The sequence below is a fragment of the Pleurodeles waltl genome, chromosome 6 (genome assembly GCF_031143425.1).
Source record: "Pleurodeles waltl isolate 20211129_DDA chromosome 6, aPleWal1.hap1.20221129, whole genome shotgun sequence".
Lineage (NCBI taxonomy): Eukaryota > Metazoa > Chordata > Amphibia > Caudata > Salamandridae > Pleurodeles > Pleurodeles waltl.
This window is the reverse complement of record NC_090445.1, coordinates 1,508,199,584-1,508,221,491: the sequence shown is the minus strand read 5'-3', so window position 1 is coordinate 1,508,221,491 and position 21,908 is coordinate 1,508,199,584. Positions and strand designations below refer to the sequence as shown.

Genomic DNA, 21,908 nt, shown 5'->3' with positions numbered 1-21,908 from the left:
CGGTCCCAGGATGCTTGTTTCCGGTCCAGTGAGGACCTGGCTTGGCAGTTCGGTCTGGACTGTTCCCATGGGGAACAGGGTCAAGACTGATTTGCATATGGCTGGGTCCAAACTGGAATGGCATGGGCAGCAAAAAAACGATGGATTTAGGCCCAGATCACTGTACTGGGGGGTGAATGTTTGACAATGTTCAGCATTCCGTCCATCACTTGTTGTTTTTTGCTTTGTCGCCCTAAGTGGTATGCCCAGACGTGGGTTCTGTGCTTCCCATGCCACTGGATTCAAGCTAGCCTGGCTGATGAGGGGTGAAACCCCGAAACCGGTCCCAGGATGCTTGTTTCCAGTCCAGAGAAGACCTGGCCTAGCAGTTCGGGCTGGACTGTTCCCATGGGGAACAGGGTCAAGACTGATTTGCATATGGCTGGGTCCAAACTGGAATGGCATGGGCAGCAAAAAAACGATGGATTTAGGCCCAGATCACTGTACTGGGGGTGAATGTTTGACAATGTTCAGCATTCCGTCCATCACTTGTTGTTTTTGCTTTGTCGCCCTAAGTGGGAAGGGTATGCCCCGACGTGGGTCCCGTGCTTCCCATGCCACTGGATTCAAGCTAGCCTGGCTGATGAGGGGTGAAACCCCGAAACCGGTCCCAGGATGCTTGTTTCCGGTCCAGTGAGGACCTGGCTTGGCAGTTCAGTCTGGACTGTTCCCATGAGGAACAGGTGAGCAAAAGAACGATGGATTAAACCCAGATCTATGACTGGGGGTGAGTGTTTGACAATGTTCAGCATTCCGTCCATCACTTGTTGTTTTTGCTTTGTCGCCCTAAGTGGGAAGGGTATGCCCAGACGTGGGTCCCGTGCTTCCCATGCCACTGGATTCAAGCTAGCCTGGCTGATGAGGGGTGAAACCCCGAAACCGGTCCCAGGATGCTTGTTTCCGGTCCAGTGAGGACCTGGCTTGGCAGTTCGGTCTGGACTGTTCCCATGGGGAACAGGGTCAAGACTGATTTGCATATGGCTGGGTCCAAACTGGAATGGCATGGGCAGCAAAAAAACGATGGATTTAGGCCCAGATCACTGTACTGGGGGTGAATGTTTGACAATGTTCAGCATTCCGTCCATCACTTGTTGTTTTTGCTTTGTCGCCCTAAGTGGGAAGGGTATGCCCAGACGTGGGTCCCGTGCTTCCCATGCCACTGGATTCAAGCTAGCCTGGCTGATGAGGGGTGAAACCCTGAAACCGTTCCCAGGATGCTTGTTTCCAGTCCAGGGAAGACCTGGCCTAGCAGTTCGGGCTGGACTGTTCCCATGGGGAACAGGGTCAAGACTGATTTGCATATGGCTGGGTCCAAACTGGAATGGCAGGGGCAGCAAAAAAACGATGGATTTATGCCCAGATCACTGTACTGGGGATGAATGTTTGACAATGTTCAGCATTCCGTCCATCACTTGTTGTTTATAAATGTACAATAGCCAGAAAACATTTTCTTAGGGGTGAAGGCATGCCTCAAACAAATGTATTAACGATCGTTATGCAATTAAAGACCGATACAGCTTCCAAGAAATTAGAAGCATTGAGGCTGATTTTGCAATCTAATAACTGAAAAGCTATATTCAGTTTAAAAGAGTCTTTGAGGGGGCTTCCTTCTAGACTGAACTATATTCTTTGTTCATCCAATGTGCTCTTTCTCTATATGAACTGATCCACCTTCATCTTGTTGCCTGGATCCCATCATCATTCAGCAGAAATCCTTGAGTGCTACTTAATTAATTTATGCACCAATTTCATGTGATTTCAAGTACTAAATGTTTACAAAACACTCCCTCTACTGTCCCTAATAATCTTGTCATGGGGAAAATTGTTATTCGTGTCTTCTGCCAAGTGAGACACAAATTTCTTCCTCCCCGTTAGGGAAGGTTATCACATTTGCCACATGAGCTTTTTTCTTTTCACCCTCTCCCCAACACCCTAATTGGCACCAGTCCTGCTGGTTGTCCAAAACCGCACAAGCCTTCCAAAAACTCCTGTACCTGATTTATATTTAGGAGGGCAGCTCATTACTCTGCCAGGGAGATTGAGTAAACTACTCTGTGACCCTTACAGCAGTGCTGCCTACCTAGTTTATTTAGGAATGATCCCCAAGGTAGCCGTTATTTCTTGAAGCATTGACAGCAGCCACCATCACATCGTTTCTTGTCAGTGCATTTTGCAGTTTGGTGCAAAGCTAGGTCAAATTGATGGAGCAGTAGACCATATTGTGTTTTTTTTATATATATATATATATATATTTTTTTAAGGAAGAAATTCCTAAAGCAGGATTTTCTTTTTGAAAATAAATTAGAAAATGCTCCCCTCACTGTGGTAGCACTTAGTTTTCACTCCAGCAGGGTTTTCCTGGTGGTGACAGGCAGTGAAAACTGACCTCTAATTCCACCTATCTTACTACACAGGGCCAGTGGAGGGGTGAAAGCACGGTGGAGATGTAGGACTCTGCACCATGATTAAACCTATGTTCTGCCCACATTTACATCTGGTAGGTAGACCAGTATGTTGGCAGGAAAGAAAGACTAACATAACTGCAATGGAGTTCCCTCTCCACCAACAAATAAATTAGGTTGTCTCTTCATAATTGCGGTCTGTGTACTCCAATAACGAATGTGGCCCTTACTAGCACCCAAGCTCTCATTCCTCCATTCTCATGCCTCACTGGGTAATTTATAACTTGCCTACTTGTTATGCACTTTATGATATGATCTCTGTTACTGTCTCACTCCCTAAACTGCTGTGCTTCATCTGGTTACATGAATGCAAGTTATTGCTCTGTACCTTAGAACAGTGTGTAGTTCTATTAGAATGCTCAGTTGAATTAAAATAGTGAAAATGTGTTTGTGCTAAGGAGATAACTTGAATAATGTGATGTGCTTGCAGCATTTTGTTTTAATATGTATTCATGTTTTGCTCAAATTATCCAACCCAAAAGCCATTCCATTTAAGCAGATTGTGACAGTATTGTCTTTTTTTTCGGCAGAGAGCATACTGTGGCCAGTGCAGCGAAAGGATATGGGGCCTTGGAAGGCAGGGCTACAAGTGTATCACCTGCAAACTCCTGGTCCATAAACGTTGTCACATACTTGTTCCACTGACCTGCAAAAGGCCTATGGTAAGTTATTTGTAGAAGGAAGTTCTTGATTCATCTGTAGCTCTCCTTTTTGTTATTCTTTATTTCATAAAAAATCTTTTGTGCAATGTATCGCATACGCGTTGTCTCCTCATATTTTTAAATGCAGTATCCTCCATTAAACAATGGCTGATTGCTAGAAATAAGATCTTTAGTGCCTAAGTACACAGAACGATCACTGAAGGGTGCCTCAGAGGCTGGATGACAGTGCTTAAAGTATGAGTGACTTTGGGATGTGGCCTGTTCTGCTTGTACAGTACTGGGGATCAAATAGGTTTACCCACCTGTGCCACAATTCCCCTAGGATAAATGGTGCATTGGCAGATGTAAAGTTGCAGTAATATACCAGGTAGCAATATAGAGAAATGTACAGCTAAACGTAAATCATGGAGTGCACGGATACCATTCAGTTAGATTTTGACTTCTAAGACTACTTTGGGAAGTTTTAAGTCAGATCGTAGTGCTTGGATAGGTGTATACAAATCGTCATGAGACTCCTTCACCTGTTAATCCTTAGTGGTCCGTTTTTATCATCTCACTTGCTGGTATTTAGGGTTTTTATGAAGACCATAGTGCGGGCTCAGGTTTAAGAAGAATGTCTGGTTGATTTAGCTGAGGTTTCCTTTTCTCTTGAATACCACTATCTGGCTGTACCAGAAGATTTGTAAATTTCCATTAACTTTCACTTTTAGTCAGTAGGTCACATCACAGACAACGTTCAGGGTTAGACCTTTGCTTGGGCTTCAGGGAGAAATGGAGACAGGCATGACTTGGGTGCCTTCAAAGGGGTGAAATGATTTATGATCGTAAAGTGGGTCTTCTGTATCACAGGAGCCATATAACAATATGACCATGTGACTCAGCTGCTCGCATTTTCAGGTTTATTTTTTTTGCCTGACCAAGGAGCATGACACATCTGTGGTTGCAATAATGAAACATGGTGCTGATGATGATAAGCTAAGGATCAAGGATTGTGGACTTCATGGAATTCAGTGCAAGACAGAAGGCCTTTGGTGATAGCTACCCCTGGGTTCTACTGCATTGTAGTTGTATGATCTTATGTGTGGGGGACCCAATCGAAGCATTATCCATCCTAACCGTAACTAGGATTAGATCACCCAGCATTCCCATACCATCACCCCATTGCTGGTCTCACTACTATAAACTTTCTTCTCACCAGGATTCTGTGTGGTGTCATAAGGAGTAGGCATACAAGGGGATGAAGGGGTCCTGATGCCACCCATGTGATATGATATGGTCTGATACTTAGTGACCTGCAGTTATCTCTATGTCCTCCTGTGTAGTTACTATACTGTCTTGCCGTCCAGATTTGTGGGTAAAAGAAGAAAAGGCAACACAAGCTGCTCTTCTGAAGACTTGTTTTTATGATAAAGTCTCTTCGTATCTTTTGCCTTTCCTTAGGGGACCAGTAGTTTCCTAGACATTTTCTTTAACTTTTAAATAATTTCATTAAGTGGAGAAATTCCCTGCATTGTTTTCCGACTTTTGAAATACTCCAACAGCAAAGGTAATTCCTGCTTCACCTTATTTTAGAGCATTTTTTGTTGTTTTCCAATTTTAGCAGTGCAGGTTTTCTGTTATTCATTTTTGCGGTTGCACAGAACAGCTAAATGCTTCACTAAAGAAGTCCTGAAACTTTGCGAATTGATAGCTGATGTGCATCAGTAGTCAGTCTTATCACAAAGTCTCCAGTATTCTTCTATATAAGGTTAGGAAATAAGGTACAGCCTGCACGAACACCAGGAAATCCTAGAAAAATTATATGATCGCATTAGGATGGCATCCCTAGTGGCCACAGCTCTAGTTTGGGCAAAATGCGTCTGAAGATCCCTTTAGGCTTAAATAGTTCCCATCTGAAGCTTATTTTGCAGATTGTTTCATGTCTTATGCTCAGAAGATAGTAAGGGATCCACATCTCGTAAATAGTCATCATATTTTCCTCGAAGCAATACAAGTACCTACAAAGGTCCTTCTTTTAATATTTGCAAAGAGTTTAAAGTTCTTTAAACAAAGGAAATTAAGTATTACCCATGCTCCATCACTGAGTCTTTCAGAGATTAATGTGCTTTTTTGAACATTCCTATTCTTAAAGTGGATTCCTCAGAAAAAAATCTTCTAGTTTCCAATTGACCACCCGCATGGAGTGCAGCAAATCCTACTTTTATCTAGCCTACCATCATGTTTTTGGCGCCTTTAGACCAATGACAAATCAATTGTCTATGTATGTACAACATTCAGCAACAGATGAAAGGTACAGCAAGGGCACTACCTGCCTTCATGCTGCTCTTAGTTAACAAATTTGTAATTCATTTTTTGCCTGCAAGAAGTCAGGTCCCATATTGGGATCTCAATGTGCGTTGCCTCTTATTTATGATTTCCTACAACCCAGTGTACCTTTCTTGAAATATAGCTTTTGTCATAGTGATGGGATTAGCCAGGTTGTAAGCGAGTTGCAGGCTTTCGACATGCAAGAACCATTCATATAACTCTTTTTGTAGAAGGTAATGTGGAGAAGACAACCTAGCTTAATAACTAAAATCATCTTGGATGTTCTCTTAAACCAAATGCTGTTCTCTTAAACGAAATATGTAAAATAAAAGAAAAATGCCATTTGGTTTAAGAGAAATTTAAGTGGCTTGCAGCATTGGGCAGTGTATTGGCCAGCTTCTGCCATTGGCTGACTTTACTGTAAGTGACAGCATTCCGTTCCTTTACATCTGCTCACAAAGTAGCTCCCTCTAGTGCCAGGAAGCACTTCAGCAATCTCTGCTTTTTGAAATCAAAAACTATTTCAGATTTTAGCCATTTGTTTTATATTGGCGAAGGCCCAGCAGCTGTCCCAAAAGAATAAGTTACTTACCTTCGGTAACGCTTTTTCTGGTGGATACAGTAACTACCTGTGGATTCCTCACCTAAAGAATTCTCCCCTTGCGCCAGCCTCAACGGAAATTTCTTCTAGCTCTGCACGTCGACGATGACATCACAATCGCCCGACTCCACGCGAAGCCGTATGACGTCATCTAGGCAATAAGAAGCCCTCGTCGACGTGCAGACGTCAGTTATCACCATTTTTTACGTGCCATAGAGGCGAACAGGTTGTCCTTAAAGAGAGCATAGTCACATCAAATGAATGAAAACAGAACATTTATTATAATAAAAATAAAATCAGATAACAGTAATAACTGCTCTATATAAAAGTAAAATATGTCATTCAAGTCCAAACATGTTTTCCTTGAGCTATCTAAATTAGAGAAAGAAATGTATATACAGATGCCACAACTATATACATGATTCAGGTATATACAAATATACAAGGCAAAGGATGCTCACCCATAGATTTTATGGTATGACCAGTCAGGCAACGGGGAGGCGGGTGGGACCGTGAGGAATCCACAGGTAGTTATTGTATCCACCAGAAAAAGCGTTACCGAAGGTAAGTAACTTATTCTTCTGATGGATACACCTACCTGTGGATTTCTCACCTAAAGAATAGAGTCCCAAAGCAGTACTACCTCCAGAGGTGGGTGCCCGAAAGGTCAAACCAAGAAATCCTGCAGCACCGAGCGAGCAAAATGGCCATCCCTCCTAACCTCCGAATCCAAACAGTAATGTTTAACAAAAGTATGGAGGGACGCCCAAGTCGCTGCCCTGCAAATGTCAGCCACAGGAACACACCTAGCCAAAGCCGAAGAAGCAGCCTTAGCTCTGGTAGAATGGGCACGAAGCCCCACAGGTGGTTCTTTCTTCGCCAAAGAATAACAAATCTTAATACACAGAATGACCCACCTGGATAGCGTTTTCTTGTGGACAGCTCTACCTTTCCTCTTCCTCACGTATCCAACGAAGAGCTGATCATCTTGCCTGAACTCCTTCGTCCTGTGGACATAGAAGCTCAGCGCTCTTCGTGGATCCAGCCGGTGGAGCCTCTCTTCCTCCTTGGATGGCTGATGTGGAGGGTAAAAGGAAGAGAGAGTAATAGACTGCCCCAGGTGAAAGGGTGTAACAACCTTCGGGAGGAAAGCCGCCTTGGTCCTTAACACCACTTTGTCTCTATAGAAAGAAAGGTACGGGGGCTCTACACTAAGAGCCTGAAGCTCACTGACCCTTCTGGCCGATGTTATGGCCACCAGGAACACAGTCTTGAGAACTAGCAACCGCAAAGAGCAAGAATGCATCGGTTCAAATGGGGACCCCATTAAAAATGTTAATACCAAATTAAGGTCCCACTGAGGCATAACAAATGGTGATGGTGGAAATTTGTTAGTAAGCCCCTTTAGAAACCTTAAAACAATAGGAGATTTAAACAAGGAAGGCTGATTCGAAAGGCTCAGAAAAGCCGACAGTGCAGATAAATAACTCTCGACTGTGGCAACCGCACAACCCTTCTGTGCCAGGCAAAGTGCAAATGGCAATATGTCAGACAAATGAGGCTTTAAGGGATCAATTCTATTCTCTCCACATCAGCATACAAATTTAGCCCAACGACTTGCATAGATTGATTTGGTGGAGTGTCGCCTGGCCGATAAAATAACATCCACCACTTCTGGTGGGAGAGAAAAAGCACTCAGATTGCCCCGTTCAATCTCCAGGCATGAAGGTGCAGGCTCTGGAGGTTGGGGTGTAGAATCTGCCCCTGCAACTGCGAGAGGAGGTCCACCCTGTAAGGGAGACGGAGCGGAAGGCACTGAGAGAGTTGGAGAAGGTCTAAATACCACACCCTTCTTGGCCAATCCGGAGCTATTAAGATGACCTGAGCTCGGTCTTGACGGATCTTCCTCAGAACTCGAGGAATCAAGGGTATGGGGGAAACGCGTAAAGCAACTGACCCTTCCAGGACATCTGAAACACGTCCCCCAAAGCTCCTTGCACCGGATACTGGAGGCTGCAAAATAGCGGGCACTGCGCATTCTCCTGAGTTGCAAACAGATCTATCTGTGGATATCCCCACATCTGGAATATGTACAGAACCAGATCTGGATGAATCCGAGGTGAATCCATCGGCGCCGTAGCAGGTGTAGTAGGTCTTCTAGGCGACGTCAAAGGCATCGGCGCCGGATCAGCTGCAGCAGACAAAAATGGTGTGAAAGGCGTCGACTTGTAAGACGCTGGAACACCCAAATTAAAGGCCAAAGGGCCCGACGGACCTGCTTGTCCTCCACCCGGCGCCATGGTGGAAAAAATATTAAACATGGCATTCAAAAAAGCTGCAGGATCCGTACCCAGCGCCGGGAAAGCCGGGTATTGTTGTTGCACCGGCGCCGGCATAGACACCGCAGATGGACCAGGCAACTCCTGGTCAGGAGAACCCTCTGGTCTCTGAAGAGGCTCGACCTCGAAAACCGACCCAGGTGAAGTCGGAGTCGTGGGAGGTGGAGGGGTGACGGTCGGCTAATCTCCCACGTCGGACGGTGCCGAGCTGACGGAGATGCCGATCTGGACCGGAACCGTCCCTTACTCGATCGGGAGTCGTGACGGCGCCGAGAGTCACCATGACGATGATGAGCCCTCGAGGATCTTGAAGAGGACTCCCTTCGATGACGCCTATCCTTCTTTTTCTTGGAACGGGCCAAGAACAATTTTGCCTTTCTCTCCTTGAGTGCCTTCGGGTTCATGCGCTGGCAGGAGCCGCATGATTCGACCTCATGGTCGGAGCTCAGGCACCAGAGTCAATTCTCATGGGGATCGGTAACCGACATACGACCCCCGCACTGGTTACATGGCTTAAAGCCGGATTTCCTTGGCTGCGACATTGTAACCGTCGAACCGCAACTGTAGCTCCCTATGAGCCTCGATGAAAAACTGTTACTCGGAGGCACGGAAAAAAGAGAACTGACATCTGCACGTTGACGAGGGCTTCTTATTGCCTAGATGACATCATACGGCGTCGCGTGGAGTCGGGCGATTGTGACGTCATCGTCAACATGCAGAGCTAGAAGAAATTTCCATCGAGGCTGGCGCGACGGGAGAATTCTTTAGGTGAGGAATCCACAGGTAGGTGTATCCATCAGAATAAAATTTTATAAAAAACAAGAAAAAGCAAAAAACATTGACAAAGCCAAAAGGCTTGCAGTCAGCACCAGACCTATAATGCAGATTTATTCTGCCCTCTGTTGCTTGTTCCTCTTCTTCACCTCAAGCAGCCTTTGCCTAAAGCCATTGCCTGCAAATTAGGAACGAAATTCGAGTGGTAGTTTGTAAGAGCTGCCTCACATATCTATGGCATGGTTGTTTGGAGAAGTACCATCCAAGTGCGTTCCTGTGCCACTGTTGGACCACGATCTCTTACACCTGTTTGTCATACAGACAGCATAAAGGGAATGGAGGATTTTCTTCCAGCAGTTGTAGCATTTTGTTTGTAAAAAGGTTCTGTGGTATGCACATGTGACGCAAGATCATACGCAGTAGTGAGCATCTCCTTTTTTTGGAGAGAAGTCATAACGTACAAGAAAGGTGCAAGCAGTATGTCAAACAAGCGACCCCCACCTAGAGTACCTTAAGAATTGTTCTAGTTTAGTCCCATTGTCATGTCCCAAAGAAGCAGCACATCTCAACTAGGATCAGAAGGCCCAGTGCAGATGTTCAATCAGTGCCAGTCACAAAAGAAATATGTAGTCCGCATCGAGTATCAAGTCCCACTTGTCGGCTCGTCTGGTGACCTTTTCACTCCTCTAAAGGCATCGCTGACTGCTTTGTCACCACCAGCATACCTGACAAGAGTTAGACAAACAGTTAGTGGGTAAACTCCATACCTCAGTGAATACCATCTCTTCCCTCAAAGCTAAAAAAAAATCACAGTGAGCTAAATCCTAGAGCATATACATATATAAGATTAAGATTAAACATGAAAGAATAAACACAACACCTAACTATCCTTTGAACTCAGAACATGAAGCATGATATTTTAGAGGATTGTCCTGAAGCGGTTGATCTTCACAGTGCTTCCTTCCTGCTTTGCACTTCGTTATGGTCGCCCTTCTTGCACTCGCCTCTCTTCTGTTGACTCCTTTTTTCAGCATTTTGATCCTTGAGTATAATTGGGACTGAACGTTCTTCATCAGAAGAGCATGTTGAATTTAGTGGCAGTGTCAATTAATGATTTGGTGCTGAAAAGGGATGACTTGTTTGGGCCTGGTAGCTTGTTTAAATGATCTTTAACATACCTGTCGTGTAATTGTATGTGTTGCTTGCTTTTGTATTTTTTTGCCTTAGAGAAACATGCCTTGTGTTTATGCAAAGCTTATCTCCTTGTGTTTTTGAGAGCCTAAAAAGGAAAGCATTACACAAATATTAATAACTGGATTCTTTGTCTGAGTTAATGGGCAGCCTTGTATAAAAGAAGAGGTGCGCTTTAATTTTTGAGGATATCTGTACTTCTATGGAAATGTTTGTAGTTTGACTGTCTTTTATTGTAATCTAATTACTTGTTTCTGAATGTTCTGATTTTCTTCTTGCTGCTGACTTGGTTTTACTCCGTTATTGCCCCTCTTTGATCTTCGTCTACCCTTGTGTTTTTTCTCATCCTTTAACATTCTGTTTAAGGCATGCATGGTATGTTCCTTATGCACAGCTTGTCTGTATTGATTAGTATTAATTTTGCTTTTTTTATGAATACTTTCTCGTTCTGTGTCCCTTCCTGCGTCTGTGCTCTGTATGTATGTATGCAAATTAAAATGTTGAGAATATATATTTTTCTCATTTTCTTTATTCACTTTTTGCAAATGAAAGAGCACTGTCATGCGTGCAGAGTAGAACCATCCGGGTAACTCCCTAAATCGGAGCAAAGAACAGTAAAATCAAATGGGAGGTGTAGGCAGTCCGGGGGTCGGAGGGGGAGGCAAGGAAACCAGGAAGTGACACACAAGCACAAACGTATATTCCCTGACAGACCTATGTCGGACTGTCTGTTGCAGCATTTGGGAGGGGTGGGGGGAGAGAAGGGTTGGGGTGCTCAGCAGCGCTGCATCCTCAGACCATCCATCTAACTCTCAACATGTTCACATCTCATACCCCTCCAGCCACTGAAGACCTGCAAACAGGGTCAGCTGGGATTCGAGTCCTCAACTACTGCATGGGTGGCCGCTGCTGCCATCCCCAGTGAGATCCAGGCAGAGCCACTGAGCACTGCCTCACCGTCTTACCCAGAAGGTCTACCATTGTGCCCCAGATCTCTGTGTCCCTCTGCATTATCATCTGAGTGGACCCTCCGGGGCCGACACTTCTCAGCCACAGCCCTCTCCAGTAAATCAGCCCTCCATTTACTCCCTGTCGATGGTGCAGGGCTTGCCCAGTGAACTAGTCCCAGATGGGCAAATTGGTGCCTCATCTTGCTACCCTTTTTTTAGCAAGTGGCAACATTCTTAATAGGCAGTGTCCTATTATTAGTTTGTCTTTTACACCAGTCGCCCTCTGCACCTCCCACAATATCTCCTCCCAAAAGGGTCTCACAACCTGGCATGTCCACATGACACGTTTAAAGTCAGCGGGGGACACCCCGCACCTCCCAAACCCAGCAGAGTGTGTTGGATAAACCCTATGCAGGCAGTGCAGAGTCAGATACGCTCTATGAAAGTAGTAAAATTGTGTCAACTTAAATTAAGTCTGGTGTTGCTGGACACTTCCTGCACCTGTGCCCAGGCACGCCTTCACTCTTCCTCTGAAAGGGGGATTCCAGGTCCCTATTCCAGTTATCACACACATAGGCGTTAGATCTGCCTGTCGCTTTTTAGCACAGCATATAACCAGGAGATGATACCTCTGGTGGACCCAGGGTCCAACATCACTTTTAAGATGTTTGATTTGTTAGGTTCATCTGGGAACGTCGTCCACAGTTCCCTGACTGTCCGGGCCACACTGACATACTGCAATAATTGCCCTGGGCTGATGCTAAAGTTTGCCCCTGCCCCCTCCATCATCGTGAAAGTGTCTGCTGTCTGAGATCGCCACTTTACCCAGCGTGAAACATTCATGAAATTCCAGACGCGACCACGTGAGTAACCGTCATCTCCCTTGCTTGTGCGACCTGTGAAACTATAAAGGGGGTACCCGCTGGCAATCTGCAGCCTCACACAAGTAACTTGGGGAGGTCATCCGCATCAGCCGATTCCACCCCCACCCCCCCCAGTAGCATCTTTTCCAAGTTGGGGCGGTTTTCGCACCACAAAGCAGTAAATTGGAGTAGACTGGCCATGTCCAGGAGGTCCAGTCCACGCTCAGCCAGATCTAGCTTCTGGACCTCAAGCCAGACTCTGCTTAGCTTCCCAGCCCACACCAGGGACACCAACAAACTGTCAAGCCTCCAAAATAGGGAGGTCGGCAGGATGTAGAACAAGTTTTGCTAAGCATAAAGACATCAGGGCAGCAGGACCATCTTGTTTAACGCCACATTGGCCAAAACAGTGGCAGTGTCTTCCAGAGCTGTACAGAGACTGTGAAATCATCCATCACTCTATCCATGTTTAACTCAAACTGTTTAGGTGGGTCATGCATTACCTGCATTCCTAGATACCAGAACTACTGCATCTCCCACGTCAGTCCCACTGCAGGGAGATTGGTCTTCGCACTATCAATTAAGGACGCCAGGAGCAAAAGCACTGTTTTGTGAGGGTTGATATGTAGATCAGACACCCTCCCAAAGTCTGCTATTAGCGGCAGGAGGTGGGGCACTGAACGTTCCAGATCGGTTACATATAGCAGGGTGTCATCAGCGTACAGTGACACAATGTGTGTCATATCACCCACCTACAAGCACACATTGTTAAGTTCGTCCCTTAGATGTATCTCCAATGACTCCATCACAAGTGTAAAGAGGAGTGAGGACTGTGGACATCCCTGCCTAGTCCTTTTTTTTACATTAAATGCATCAGACACTACCTGTCCAGTGCACACCCTGGGTTCCTTATACAAAAGTTAAATTCATGATAGAAATTCTGGACCCAGTCTCATCTGCTGCAGTACTTCCTAGAGGTGTATCAAATGCCTTCTCAGTGTCCATGGTTACCAACACTTCCTTTACCGCCATGTCCCGGGTTTCATGCAGCACATAGCAAACTACGCAGGTTTATGTGGGTTCCTCTTTCCAGCATAGAGACACATTGAACCCTGTGCATTAAATGCGTAACCATTGAACCTAATCACAATGTAAGCACTTTCGCAGGAAGCTTGATATCCACGTTAAGCATGGATAGCAGTCCACTGGGTCCTTCACAGGTTTTGGAAGCATTATTTTTAGGGCCTCATGCATATGGGTTGACAAGGTGCTGGCAGTTTGTGCCTCACAAAGGGTCTTTAAAAGAGGAGGAAGCAGGGAGGCGGAGTATGCCTGATAAAATTCAACATGGAGACCATTGAGTCCTGTACACCTACCACAGACCATGTCGCTGAACGCCTCCTGCAGCTCCTCCATCTGTATGCCTCCATTTGAAGGCTTGTGTGGCTGTAGGTACACATCCTACTCTTCATACTCCTGCCATCTAGTGGTAGGTTCAGAGTGTTGCAAGTTGTTTTTCTTCAAAGAAGCATCTTTGAGTCACGGGATCGAGTGGCTCCTCCCTATCGGCGATATTGCTCATGGGCATCGATTCTCCGGCGTTGCGTTTGGACATGTCTCTTCGGTCCGTCTTCTCCTTGCTCCGGTTTCAAAACCTGCCTTTCAATCTTTTACTCCATCGACGGTGTTGTGCTTGATCATGTTTTTCTCACATTCTCGCGCTCGTCTCACTCCGTTGGTCTGAGAACCAAAAGCATGACCTCTGGGGCACCCTCATCCGGTCGGGCCTACCTCAACATGTTGCACTGACTAGTATGCTGTGCTGATGGAATGGACGCCATTTCGCTTCTGCCCTCTGCCACGAAAAATTCCTGAACACCAACCAGCATCTGGTGTGTAACCTGTGCCTCTCCCCTGACCATCAAGAAGCCTCTTGCAATGCCTGCAGATCTTTCCGGCCGAAAAAAGACCCTTCGGGACCGAAGAGCTTGTCACCTGGAGATGGTGCACAATACTGTGGAAGACACTCTGGACATCTTCGGGAAGGAGCAAGCACAGGAGGAGCCAGAACAGAAGGCCTTCTCCATCCCGGAGTCTGATGTCCAGTCGGAAATCAAAAGCCACAAGGTGACATTGATGCAACCCATGAGTACCGTTGCACCTACTTCTCTCTCTAAGATTGCTGAAAAGCCTCCTACCGAGGTTGCCGGACCGCCACTGCCACCAGGCCATGTCCAGTTCTATAAAACAGGCTCCGATGCTCTGCCTTTCCAGCTTGGCAGTTAAAATTGCCATGGCCATGACATTGTCATTGACCTCAACATCTTTAGTCTGAGATATTGTTGCTATTTCTGTCCGACCTGCAGCACCGACCACTTCTGAGCTGAACCAGCTCCACCTCTGCTGTGGCTCCGACAACAGAACACCAACCAAAATCTTTGGTGTCCAAAACTAGGGATTCAATGTCTTTGGAGCCAAAAGACTCTAGTCAATCTTCAGCCACACCATCTCACGTTGAACCCATTTTGGAGACATGGGCGCTTGCCAGAGCCGCCTCTACATCCTGAAAGGTACAGGATGCATTATTGCTTCCGCCCCTGTCACCTTCAAGAGGAAACTATCCTTTCAGGAGGCTCTGTATATTTCACCACCTCCAAAGAAGACTAAGGGCAAGGGAACAAGCCTTCCCCCTCCTCAAACATCTTCTCCACCACCTCCACTCCTTCTTCTCCTCTACCCCCTCTCCTTCTCATTCACCTGCTACTACTAATGCAGGAGATTTAACACTACTTGTGTGGGACACAACTGGATCCAGATCCATGGGACGCATACAATCCTGATCCCATGATTTCCACAAATCTAGGTTTATAACCTGGACAACCCTCACCACCAGAGGATGCCACATCATCCCAGCAGGTAATAGCTCGAGCAACCACTTTCCACAATGTTGAGCTGCACAGGGACCCCATTGAGCAAGACTTTCTTTTTGATACATTAAAGTCCACACATAGGTATAGCCAGTTCCTCCCCATGCACCCTGGCATGCTTCGACATGCAGGCAAAATTTTTAAGGAACCAGTCAGCCCTAGAGTTATCACCTCTAGAGTAGACAAAAAATACAAAGCTGCCCCCCTATCCACCTTACTTAAGATCACAGGTCCCGCCATATTCTGTTGTGGCTACCACTACATGCAAACGGGCCAATAGTCAGGCCACAGGGTACTCTCATCCCAAGATAAGGGGAGCAAAAATATCGACACTGCAGGTAAGAGTCGCCAACTCACAGTCTTCACTTGCGAGATATGATCCGACTCACTCGGATGATATGGAGGAGCTAATCCAGTATCTCCCACATGAGCGCCAATAACGGGGACAACAGATTGTCACAGAGGGGAATATAATTAATAATAACTCCATCAGATGTGCCCTCGGTGCTGCAGTCACGGCTGTACTTTATTTACACTTCGACAAGCAGCATCTTTTCGGTCCTCAAGTGAATTCCACCCTTGAGAAGCTGAAAAAAGGTATGCATTGGGTACTTTACAGTCCCTCTAACAAAAAGGTACTTTTTGTTGCCCCACATTTAAAGGTGGTTACACACCAACAAGCACTGAGGCCTCCACCTCTCAGCCCAGACAGCCTTCCAGTTCACACTCAAGAGGTTTCTACAGAGGAGCCGATAGAGGTAATAACACCTGAGGTAGAGGCAAGAGCACCTCTGCATCAACATCTAAACAGTGACTACCTAAGCCTTCCCACTCCACACCTGTTGGGGGACATCTTCAATCTTTCCACTCACAATAGGTCAATATCACTTTGGACCAGTGGGTCCTTTCCATTATCCAACATGCTTACTGGCTGGAGCTCATTACACTCCTCCAAACATTCCCCCTCGCTCTCACAAGCTCTCTTGAGAACACCTTCTAAAACAAGATGTACAATTCCTTCTTCTCAAAGGGGCCATCGAGCCAGTTCCACTACAACATCAGGGAACAGGAGTAGACTCCCTATACTTCCTCATGCCCCAAAAGAACGAGGAAGGTCCAGGATGGGCTGTCTCAGTCCCATTCTGGACCTAAGGCCCTTAAACCGGTACATTCTGTCAGAACACTATCACATGGTTACTCTTCAAGACGTTAGCCCCTCTTACAACAGGATGACTTTGTGTTGGCCCTAGATCTGAAGGACACCTAATTCCATATTCCCGTTCACCCTGCACACTGCAAATATCTCAGATTGGTAATTGCAGACAAGCACTACCAATTCAAGGTTCTTCCTTTCGGACTCACAACAGTTCCCAGGGTCTTCACAAAGTGCTTAGCAGTAGTAGAAGCACATCTCCGAAGAAAAAACGTATACGTATTCCCAGTGCTTAATTTAAATAAAAAGGTGCCGTTGCTCAAAGCCTTCCTCTTAAACACCCTGCTGCTGCAATTAATTGTGCGAACAGGGAGTACTGAGGCTGCGTAATCCTGAAGTCATCTCGGGCCTCTTCAATCCATTTAAAACCCCTCCCTGTCCCTTCAGCTCACGCTTGCAGCTTTCTGTTTTCTCCCACTGTAAAGCTTTTTCATGTTTCTCTTCCTCCTTCTTTCCCAAATGTGTCTTTAGCTCGCAGCAAATGCTTGAGACAGAGGACTAAGCGCCGGCACTCAAAAATAAGTGCCGGTGCTTAGCACCGGTTACAACAAGCACAAATTAAGCATTGCGTATTCCCCTACCTGGACGACTGGCTCATCAAAGCCAGCATGTTATCACAATGCCAGTGTCAAACTCAGATGACAGTGGACCTTCTGCACGTTATGCTTCACACTCAACTTTCTCAAATCCCACCTTCAACCTTTTCAGATACAGCCCTATCTAAGAGCTATTCTTAATGAAGAATTGGGTGCAGCATACCCCCAAACAGCCTCCTGTTCACTTCAAGTCACTTCTCCCTCAGTTTCAAGAGAATTCACCTTACACAGTCAGGACTGTTATGCGCCTGTTAGGGATGATGGTCTCCTGCATTGCCATTGTTCCTCACGCCAAACTCCACATGCGTCCCCTACTGCAGTGACTGTCTCGTCAGTGGGCTCAATCACAGGGTCACTGGGAAGATCTAGTGTGGTTCGACCTCCATACTCGCCTCTCTTTGCAATGGTGGAACACAACCAACCTGTTGAAAGGGCGGTCTTTTCTAGACCCGGTGTCTCTGATCATTCTGACAAGAGACGTGTCACAAACATGCTGGGGTGCTCACCTTCAATAACTCTTAGTACAAGGCCACTGGGATCCCCATCATCAATCTCTGTATATCAAATTCCTCGTGCTTCAGGCAGCATTTCTAGTCTTGAACGCATTTCTTCATCACCTTTCTCACAAAGTTGTCTTAGTCCGCATAGACAGCATGACAGAAATGTACTACCTTCAGAAACAAGTGGGGACGCGATCACTCCAATTGCCACACTTCTCTCAGACAATATGTAAAAGCGCTCTTCATTGTCACATTCACCTGGTGGCAGAGAATCTTCCAGGGATGGACAGCGAGTTTCCAGACCTGCTTCAGGATGCAGCAACAAGTTCACGAATAAGAACCCAACCCGCAAGGCCTTCAAAAACACTTCCAGGGGTGGTAAACACTGCAAATAGATCTTTTTGTCACAGCAGGAAACACAAAATGCCAAGACTTCGCCTCCAGGTACCCACATCTTCTATCCAAGGGCAATGCTCTGTGCATGAACTGGTTGGGGATATTTGCCTATGCTTTCCACCTCGCCCTCTCATTCCATTTCTAGTTTGATAGATCAGGCAGGCATCTCTCAACATGATCCTTGTAGCTCCCACATGGGCGCAGTACCCTGGTTCACCACACTACTGAACCTTTTAGTAGTCCCCCACAAGAACCTTCCCAACAGGCCAGAACTTCTCACTCAAAACCAAGGTCAGGTGAGACACCCAGATCCCAATTCTGGCAACCTTGCGCTATGGCTACTGAGGTCACGGAGTTTGGTTTCTTAGATTTTCCTCAGTATGTATGGACATTCTCCGAGAAGCTTGTAAACCCACTACCAGAGCATGTTATGCAGAAAGGGGAATTACTTTGTTTGCTACTGTCAGCCCAAACACATTAATCCTATTAAAACTACTGTCAAAGACATTGTCTGCAACTTACTTCAGCTACAAAAAGCAAACTTAGCTTACATCTCCATTTGTTTACATCTTGCAGCTATAGCTGCATATTTACAAAACACACCACATACATCCCTTTTTAGAATTCCAGTGATCAAAGCATTCATGGAAGAACTTAAACGGGTCATTCCACCAAGAGTACCTCCTACCACCATCATGGAACCTCAATATTGTCCTTACCAGGCTCATCTGTCCTCTTTTTGAGCCATTTCACTCATGTCCTCTTCAGTACCTCTCATGGAAAGTGCTTTTTTAGTTGCTATCACATCTCTCAGACATGTCATTGAGCTCCAGGCTGTAACCTTGGAAGAACCATTCTTCAAAATTCATAGGGACAAAGTGGTTCTTTGCAGTAATCTGAAGTTCCTCCATAAAGTATTCTCTCAATTCCATATTAATCAATGCAATGAGTTACCACTCTTCTTTCCCGAGCCTGACTCAGTTGCTGAAAGAACCATTCACACTTTAGATGTTAAACATGAATTAATCTTCTTCATTGATAAAACTAGAGAGTCTAGAAACACTAAACAGCTCTTTGTAACTTTTCTCACTACCTCATAAAGGCAGTTGAATATCCAAAAGAAGCATAGCTAGGTGGATAGAAAAATGTATTCAGACTTGGTACACTAAAGAAAAAAGATAACTTCCTGTCACTCCCAGTACACACGCTACCAGGAAGAAAGGAGCCACTGTGACTTTCCTTGGAAATATACCTACAGCTCACATTTATAAGGCACCTACGTGGTCTACACCACATACATTTATAAAACACTACGGTGAAGATGTACTTGCATGCCAGTGTAGGCCCAGCAGCATTAAGAACACTTTTCCTGTCAACTGCCAACTCCCACAGGCTAGCTGCCACTTTCATGGAGGGACTGCTTTGCCATCTATGCAGAGCATGTGTATCTAAGGCCACACATGCCATCTGGCAGAAAATTTTAAGCATCTGTTCGTGCATGTAGTGCTGTAGATTCACATGTGCCCCCTTCCGGGACGCCTGTGGCCGTTTCAGTTACTTTATACTTGAATATAGTTGTACATATATATTTACATTTGCATGGGCATATTTTTTTCTATACTGCCGCTACACTCCTTTTCTCACCTGCTGATGGGAAAATAATCTAACAAAGGAATCCGTGCCCATGTGCAGTATTACTGAGAAGGAGTAACCACTCGATCTCTTGTCTCGAAAATGCTTCTTTGAAGAAAAAGAACTTGCAACACTCCAAATCCAACAGTAGATGGCAGGAGTATTCAGAATCTACAGCAGTAAATGCCATGAACAAATGCTTACTGGGTAAGTAAAATTTTCCTTCTAGCCCCTGTGGGCCTGCGTCAGTCAGGGGAACCTCGATACGGTTTACAAAATTTGCCACTGTGTGTGCTCTTTTGTCCGCCAGTGCGGTATACACCCCTGTCAAATGATCTTACAGCAGGAAGTTAATCATTGGCTGCCCCACTGATTTCCCGCCATCTGGCTGATTAAGGTACAGAATCAACTGTTGGTGTCTTTCGCATTCAAGCAGCAACGTCAACATTCATCCCAACCTGTCCCCCTCCCTGAGCAGCTGCTGTCAGTAATCTCTCCACACACGATAAACTAATCTGTCCTAGGTGGAAGTGACTTGCCTGCACGCCTCGGTCAGTCCTGCATCTCACGCTGCCTGCCCCACCATCCTTCATTGCAGATTGGTAAGGAGTTACCTTCTCTAGTTTTTTTCTGGTGCCATAAGTTTTACTGAGGCTCTCTCCCTGAAAACCATGTTCAAAGCTTCCTATTCTATTCCACGGGACCCAGCCAAGTTCTAGATGGCATTGAAGTAGCCAGTTGCATGTCTACCTAGTATTCCAGGTCTCCTAGTGATTCTGGCCACAACCACCACAGCAGGATATCTGTTCTATGTCCCCTTACACCGCATCCCAGCAACAAAGGGGCATAGTCCGATTAAAAAAATAAAAAAAAATGCACCTAAATGCCTTGCTGCTTAGATGTTCAATGCCCTATTGTTCGTTAATAGGAAATAGTCTAGCCGGCTTTGAGCCATATTTGTGGGCGTATAGCAAGAAAATTCCCTGGATATGGGATGGAGGTTCCACCAGATGTCCACAGATTGCAACCTGGCCATTGTCTCCTGCAACCTCGCTATAGTTTGGGGTTCATACCTAGTCTGGTGGGGTGCCTGTCCAGGACACAGTTAAAGCACGCAGATCACGCAATGGGCATTCTGACATAGGGCATGAGCTCAGCTTCCAGTGCCCCAAAATTCCCACAGTTAGTGTTAAGTGTGTATATATTAAGGAGGCAAATCTCCCTACCATTTAAAATGCCACACAGGAGCACATAGCGCCCCGCCACATCTGCAGTGTGTCCACACAACTGGAAAGGGACTCCCCCTGGCATAAGAAGGTTGCCTATGAGAAAAGTTGCTCCCTCAATTTTTTATGTCATTTTTTGGTCTCACTATCTAATAAGTATTTCTCTTGTAGTAGCAAGATGTGGACTCCCACCTTCCTAAGATAGACATGAGCCCTATATCTTTTAACAAATTAATTAAATTCCCTCACATTTAATGTGCGGAGTCGTATGTCCTCTCCTATCATGGGTTATTGCAAATTGCACCAGTCCCGCCAAATGACCTCCTTAACCACCCCGCCTCCAGCTACAGGACCAATAATCACTAATTGTTGCATATAAATAAACACTAATGCGCAACTGCCCGCCAACCTCCCTCCCAGGCTAAACACATATGAACCCAACTAGTGTCTCCCCAACCATTGATAGCCCCACCCACCCAAATTAACTGAAAACAATATTATAGCAGTGTGCGACGGAACCCACCTATTGTCCTTCTGGGAGAGTAAAAGTCTTCTGAGGGGTGACGTACGGACTAAGCAAACCCTAGTGGTTGCCCACAACATAGACCAGTCCCCTATGGTAGCACTACATGTTCCGCATACTCTTCCTCTCACCAATCAATCACATCCACAACAGAGGAAAGAAAGAAGAAGAAAACGAGATAGAAGAAAGAAGGGGTGAATTACCAATTGTGATCAAGGCTTGTTCAGTGATGCAGCACCAGAGCACCCTGCATTCCCCTGCTTGTGGTATTTGTCTAAGGCAGTGTCCCTGCAAATGGCCAAGTTCATACACACTCTCCCAGTAGGGCAGCAGTGCAGTTCACAATGTACAGTACCTTATGTGCTGTGCACCTCCTGTAGGGTCTGTCTTCCCGTTGCACTCAACCAGTCAGCTGCATCGCCATGGGTAGAGTACCTCCCATTGTATAGCCTGCTAGACCAGGTCACTTTCTGTGTCACGATCTGAGCGTCGTCTTCCAGATTCAAACCAGCACTAGAGGGGGTAGTGGGGGTGACCGATTTTACCAGTGCCCTGGTTGTCTCCCTCTCTCATTGCTGGAGGTCTAGGTCCAGGGTGCCATCACCCTTGCTTCAGAGTTAAATAGTTGTCTTTGTCTGCTTTTCCTCTTGGTGCAGGTATTTTCTTCCTGCTCCTTCAGCTCTCTGCTGTGGCACCTCCCAATACCA

At 45.8% G+C, this 21,908-nt stretch overlaps 1 protein-coding gene across 4 annotated transcripts in view; it reads left to right on the top strand.

The window, feature by feature from the left end:
- The window catches only part of PRKCZ (protein kinase C zeta), a 604,208-nt gene that overhangs the window by 385,784 nt on the left and 196,516 nt on the right, over positions 1–21,908 (top strand). For all 4 annotated transcript variants that reach the window (XM_069240998.1, XM_069241001.1, XM_069241000.1 and 1 more), the window contains one exon: positions 3,032–3,163. In XM_069240998.1, the coding sequence (XP_069097099.1) occupies positions 3,032–3,163 (132 nt within the window). The remainder of the gene's footprint in view (positions 1–3,031; positions 3,164–21,908) is intronic.